The sequence below is a fragment of the Tripterygium wilfordii genome, chromosome 19 (assembly GCF_013401445.1).
Source record: "Tripterygium wilfordii isolate XIE 37 chromosome 19, ASM1340144v1, whole genome shotgun sequence".
Classification (NCBI taxonomy): Eukaryota; Viridiplantae; Streptophyta; class Magnoliopsida; order Celastrales; family Celastraceae; genus Tripterygium; species Tripterygium wilfordii.
Window position 1 is genome coordinate 12,296,098 of NC_052250.1, and position 7,178 is coordinate 12,303,275.

The 7,178-nt window shown below is 37.3% G+C and overlaps 1 protein-coding gene across 1 annotated transcript; it reads right to left on the minus strand.

Moving 5' to 3' along the window:
• Positions 1-4,294: 4,294 nt before the first annotated feature.
• On the minus strand, positions 4,295-6,667 carry LOC119986193 (palmitoyl-acyl carrier protein thioesterase, chloroplastic-like). Its single transcript, XM_038830754.1, has 6 exons — positions 6,161-6,667; positions 5,959-6,092; positions 5,736-5,849; positions 5,489-5,666; positions 5,345-5,413; positions 4,295-4,789 (listed from the first exon to the last, which is right to left on the minus strand). The coding sequence occupies exons 1-6, from the start codon at positions 6,542-6,544 to the stop codon at positions 4,523-4,525; spliced, it is 1,146 nt and encodes a 381-aa protein (XP_038686682.1). The 5' UTR covers positions 6,545-6,667; the 3' UTR covers positions 4,295-4,522.
• Between the last annotated feature and the right edge of the window lie 511 nt (positions 6,668-7,178).

Here is a 7,178-nt window from a genome sequence, read left to right on the forward strand (position 1 = left end):
TTAACAAATCAAAAGATAGTTTTTGATCGATTTTTTCAGTTTGAAAATGGTTTATCAAACCACGCCTTAGGGATTTTATCTCACGCTCTGTAATGACGCGTGAGTCTGCACCATAGCCCTTATCTTGGGGTCCAAACGGAAATAGAAGGCAGTGCCACAGAAACATTAGAGTGGGTAAGTGGGCCCCGAGTGATGGGGCCTTTTCGTAGTTATGGTCGAGCCCACGTGACACCATACTGCCCACTTCATTATTGTCCTATTTATCCACCACTGCAGACTTGCAGAGTGCAGATTACTATGCAATGTATTATAAACTATAAAGTAAACAACACCCACCCATAAAAACTAGATGTACCAAAACTCTCTCCAATACGTATTATCAAATTTATCCGATTTAGATCAAATCAAGTTTAAACATATATTATATATTCGAAATCTGGGTTCAAACGTATTTTTTATCCGATTTAAAGCCTATTTTGAGTTTAAACATATAAATTTTATCCGATTTACTTGTCCAACCCTAATTCAGATTATGCTATTGTTTTATTTACTTATCCAGATTTAAATCAATCTAGATTTGATCAATTAAATATGTCCGAAATCTAATCTGGGTCAGAGTCTGGACATGTAAATATTACGTAAACACGTATTATTGTCCAACCCAAAACCAATCTAAAACCGAATTTTTACCACCCCTACATAAAACTTTCATAAAAAACGGAATTAGAGACAAGCAAGATATTAAAACGTCCATTCCAATCTACTTGAGATATTGTTTTGTAAGAGCTTAAAGTTCGCAAAGTCTTTTTTTAAATGACCCGTTTGAGAGTAGTTTTGCTCAAACTTATAAAATCATACCAAACATTTTGTACATGTTCTAATCTATAAATTACACCCTGAAACTCTACCATTGATTCAGTATAGGGTTGAGGATGTGGCTAATTGGTATTTTTGTCTTTGTCTACCGCAGAGCCAGCCTAAATACATGGACCTGACTATGAAAGCATTATAAAGCGTGTATATATAATAATAAGGCCCAACTTCTTTTTGGATACACATCCCACCATACACGAATTTGAATTCAACATTTAGCATCATAAGTTCAGATACATTGATCGAGAATCCAACTTTAAAACATGAAGCAATAAGGTTGATTTTTAATTATGCCAAATTAAGAATATCTTGACTCGAAAATGACGAGTAACTCAAATGACATTCATATTTATGATATAAAATTCTCAAATTCGAACCTCTTACCTCCCTTCCCCTAGTTCAAAAAAAATAGAAAGAAGCATATTTCGGCTCTTTTGTCAACATCGATCAGGACGTACGAGCAAAACCGTGGATGATAATCAATGAAACGAATCATAACATTTTTGACTTCTAATAATTTTTTTACTTAAATTATTTATACGATAAGGGTTATATATATATATGTGTGTGTGGGGTAAGGCTATGTTACCTTGGTTTGCAAGGCTTGGGATGGTAAATGAACTGTATGTGGAAATGGTACAATCAGAGCTATGCACGAGGACTAGGGACGTCAATTTTATCCGTACCCGATGGATATCCGCTTATCCACACCATTGGGTACGGATACGGGTACGGATAAATGAGTAAAATTAGTGGATATGGATATGAAGATCTTTATCCAAGCGGGTGCGGGTGCGGGTATGGGGGAGCACTCCCATTTACCCACTACCCGTTTACCCGCCACAGGAATACTTTTAGTCCTACCTAATTAATTGGTGGTATTGAGGTATTCTCATGCATTGATCTTATTCAAAACCGGAAACCCTATTGGCCGGGTAAGTGGGTGCGGGTACGGGTATTTGGCGGTTATTATCCGCCCGTTAACGGTTAAATACCCATTCATAAATGAAATTAGCGGGTACAGATATTTGGCGGTTATTACCCGTGCCCGGCGGGTGCGGATATGAACGGTATTTTGCAAAATATTAGCGGGTAAATGGCGGGTACGGATTTGGACAAAATTTTTACGGGTAGTATATGGATATCAAATATCCGTCCGCTACCCTACCCGCTGCCATCCCTAACGAGGACGTACATGCTCCCAAAGGAAAAGATTGATAAGAATCCTAAATCGAAAGATAATGGATTTGGAGTGTAGCTTATAAGGGAGGACAAACCTCCTATTGTCAACCTGAGTTTTCAATAAAGAGTTAAACCCAAACTTGTTATATTAGACTTGGACAGTCATCCCATGTGACGATTGGCATTTATATATATATATCGGAGAATAGTTGGTGAATGGTTAAATGTCAATATATATAGTCAAGCCCCAAAAATACTTTTCTTTTAAATGAAGAAACCAATGATGCTTGTTCCCATTCAATTCAGCATGATTATAGCTTATAGGTTCAGACTACAAAATGAGCTTTTGATATAGTATTAGTCACGCCTCATGATTTCAAACAGGTTTTTGAATGTTCGAATCTTACCACACGCTAAAACCAAAAAAAAATGTAAGATCAGTAATATTACTCATCAAAAAACAAAACAAACAAACAAACATGATTATTAAAGGTGATTAAGACTGTGAACATATTGGCATGTTCCTTTACTGAATAAGATTGGGAAAAAAAAAAGCACATTGTATTTGTGGATGTCATTGTACTACTACTACACAAGTTGGCTGGGTTGATGATGTATATATATATATATATTATTGAATTTAATTACTTAGGATACTTTGTTATTACATTGAAGCAATGAATTCCTGTTCCCAAACTAGTTTCACATTTGCTAGCTCTCTATAAATTAAGTGGAGATTAGGTTTGTTTGACAATAATGAGGGAATCATCAGTACTGTCGTACTGAAGCAGAGCTAGACATAATAATTGTAATAGTAGCTAGCATGTATTATTTAGGGCTAAAGTTAAGCATCATTATAGAAGGGACATGAATGTGAGATGTAAAATCCTCAACCATTTCTGGTCACATGTCCTCTCAACTCAACAGGATCTTGGGGATTTGTCAAGACACTGAAATTTCACATCGTATAATTCAACCGAGTGACTTATGACCAAAAGTTCAACTCATCACTCACATTGAAGATATATTCTTTGGGTTTAAAAATCAATGTTGCCGACCAACGAAGAATAAATTCATGCTGACCCATGACTCAAAACAGATAATATGAAATTTCTAACGGGTTTTGATCGATAAAGTTGTCACAGACTCACAGCAATGAATTTTATCACCATAATGGCATCAGAAATCACTGATTACACGCTTATAGTGGACATTACAGTTACAGTCAAAGTGCTCTCGATTTCACTTTAGATAAACTTGACGGTTGTTCCTAGGAAGCAGTACAGAATTGGTTGAAGGTGGTTGTCGTCCTATATATATATATATACACACACACACACACATTACAGTTACAGTCAAAGTGCTCTCGATTTAACTTTAGATAAACTTGATGGTTGTTCCTAGGAAGCAGTAGAGAATTGGTTGAAGGTGGTTGTCGTCCTATATATATATCCTGTGCTGTGGTAGGGTCTAAAGTTGCTTGATGGTGAAGAAGACGTTTACTATAAGGATAACCTCAGACACTGGCGCTGAAGACTGACTGACTTAGTGGAGAAATTAGGTCTCTTGGGTTGTTATGAATCGTTATGCTGGCCTAGTCACAGTTGGGCCTTGCCTCTTTATGGTTTTGGGAGCCTGACTTGTATAAGAAAAAAAAAGGTCACAATTGGGCCCAAAACTCCCAATTATGATTCTTCATTGATGGGCTTGAAGGCCTTGGGAAAACTAGCCCAAATTATGCAGGCCTTTTCTCTCAGAATAAGTCCAAACCAAGTAGAAGGGTTATTTCCATGAAAAATGCTTTAAGAACTTCCAACTTACTAACTCTCATTTGACCCTTTTATCCCCAATTCACGTAGAGTGTTTGGTGTTAAGTAAACCTAACATATGTATTTATAATTAATGACTATCACACATGTACATAAGATTGATGATAAATTGGGCGTTTATAGCAAGAACGTCCATGAGGTGGGGTGACATGGATTGTCCCCCAAGCCACTGAATCTTCAGGGCCTCATATTTTTAAAAAAATATCAGTGTTATAGTAACTCCAAACTCATTTAAGTAACATACGACGATTTTTTTTAAAAGATGATTTTTTTTTTTAGAGTTTGCATCCTCGAGCACTCGGGTACGCCACTAGTCTATAGTATTGCTCTTATTTTTATGCATTAGCAGTTGTAAATTCATGGATAAGATTTTTATCATAAAATGCATATTAGTCTGCAAATTATATATGTTGAACACAAATTAGGAGTTTAGGGTTCATTCCTAATTTTATCAACTTACAATACAAAGCTCAAATCACTTAATTATTTTTTTTTAAACTGTATAATATAATGGCTAAGATCGAGCCAAAAACAGTAGAGGAAATAAAACGCAGTAATTGTGGAAAAGTAAAAATGGCTAAGATCAAGCCAAAAACAGAAGAGGAAATAAAACGCAGTAATTGTGAAAAGTAAAAACTTTAGATACCGGAGATTCTGTAATTGTGTTTTTCCTTGGCTTGCCATTCTGATCTTGCTCTAACAATCTCTACCTTGTCTGCTTGCATGCGAAGCAAGTGCGTATATTCCAACTCTGGTTTGCGATGGTTTGGGCTCTTACTCCTATCTTCCTGATCAAATGCAGGGCTTGTTAACGACTCCAACAGATTCGACTGTCGACATTCACGTCGATACTCAAGAGTCATGCTTGTCAGACTGTAGTCCTCTAACACCCGCATCGGCACACTCTACAACAAACCATAACCATTTATCATAAATTTTTTTGGTAACCAAGGAATCACGCAATTCAATATGCCCGTTAGATAGTGGTGTAAACAATCGATTCCGGTCTTTCTTTCTTTTTTTGATAAAAATTTAACTGACTGATATGTTATTGCGGTTATTTTTTGGCCGATTAACTGTTCGATTCACTAAATGGGGGGTTTGAAAATAACCGATGTTTCAGTTTTGTCAGTAAGTTTTTACAACCCTACTTTCAGATAGGTGAGTGGGCCTATAACATCGGGTTCCCATAACAGTTCATGTCACGCTAATAATAGGTAAATATTAGGCTAAAACCCATACAGATAGAGGCCTAGAAGTGAGACAAGCCCATAGAATTGAGATTCCACAAGGAAATATCCTGACGGATTGGTTCAAACTCCTAGTCGGTGCCATACGTGATATGCCCCAAGTCCGAAGTGATAACCAATTAGGTTATCGCCAAGTGGTTGATAGCCATTTATTTGTCATTCCTTAAGTACATAATTGAGTATTGTTTTGTATTGAAGACTGGGGGTTACCTCCAAAATCCATCCAATGTATTTGACATTGTTGACATGTTGGTTGGCATCCATGTCACTCCATCTTGGCTGGATTTGCAAGAGATGGGCAGTTGATTAGTAAACGGAATTATTGATATTTTAATGAATGAAATTGCAACTTACAGCCAACCCAGATCGGATTCTCTCAGCAGTATCATCAGTGAGCTTGTCAATCTTTTCAAGATCATTATTCTCTGTTGAAATTGCAGCCCTGTTGAGGTAGAAAGGCAGCACCTCTTGCCTCACTTGTTCTGGAATTTTGCACAATCTTCTTGTTTCTCTATTCATGATAACCCATGTGCTGCATTCAAACAATTTGTTTAGGATTTCTAATTAAGTTTTTCGGATTCGTAATCGTTACTAATTAAACCTTGTTGCTGTTGTTATGATTTCCTGCGTATGGTAATCGCGGATGATCCAGTCCCTCCGCATTCCATTCTTTCCTTCTGCGTCCACCCAGGTATCAATCTCAACAACATCTCCCCTGCCACACACAATTTCAATAATCAAATTCCTGCGCTGCAGATTTGATACTATCGTTTATGGGTATTGGTGATTTTAGCACGACACGGACAAATCAATAGAGTATTTACCAGCAGCTATATCTCTGTACTTGAATGTGGATGCGAGTGACGACCCAAATGAGCTTTCTGATGCTCATCTCTCTGGTTGCGCCAAATCCGTTCCCAGCGAGACCAGAGCTTGTCACATGATTAAGAGCAGTCTCCTGCAGTTATTCCAGTTAACACTCTGCCTTGTAATTAAATTGAATGTTATTACAGGCAATTTACTTACCTGAAGGAGATTCATCCAAGTCTCCATGGTGGCAGTTTTATCTGGGCCTATTTCGTATGACCTTATGATGAATGTTTGCCTGTAAACAAATCTATCCTCCACAAACTTTCCTCGCAAACAGGCATGCAGGGATTCATCATCATCAATGCTGCTTTCTCTAACCAAGGATGGTGCCTCCTCCACATAAACTCCATTCAATTTTTTCCCATTAATCATCCGCAGACTTTGTGGATTATTAGCACTTGCTCTGACCAAAAACCTCTGTTTTCGTTTCAGACTCTGAAATTCCAACTTTTCTATGCCCCAGGTCGCATTCTTCTTCCTCCTCTCTGCCTTCTGCAAGTCCGTCAGAAAGTGTCTTCCTGCATTACAAGTCGCGGCCATTGATGCTATTGCTTACTTGCAGAAAACCCAAGAACTAATTACTCCACATTTGCTAGCATGCATGGAGCTTGTAGCTGAGGTAGATTGGATTGGATGAAATTTGATAAATATTGGTTTTTGGTGTAACAACTTTTCTTGAAAGGAAATCAAGTGGTCAGCCTAATTAGATACTGTGTAGAAAGTATTGTTGCTGCTCAACAACTTCTGATTAGTGGGAGGGACTTGTAGAGGATCTGAAATCATTTGCTTACACGCAAATTATGAGTGGTGTCGTTTGCATAGATTGAAGGGAACCAACAGATTTTTTTTTTTAATTTTATTTTTTAATGATGCTCACTACTTCCTATTTTTGGGTTTCAAAAAAAAGGGTGACCTTGAAAGTAGTTCGAGTGGTTCAAACGTGGAAGGAAAAATGGGTTGTTTCTTTCATTTTCATCTCTCTCCCAGCCCCAACTTTGATGGAGAAGTAGGACAGCAGAACAGAGATTATAGTGATGTGGTGGAAAGTTTCTCCATGTTGCTACGTGTTAAAATATGATGAGTCAATATATATATCTTTTATAATTAAGAATATTATCGTATAAGTTTACCCTTTAAACATCCGAGATGGACCTAAATTTAGGCCATCAAACTT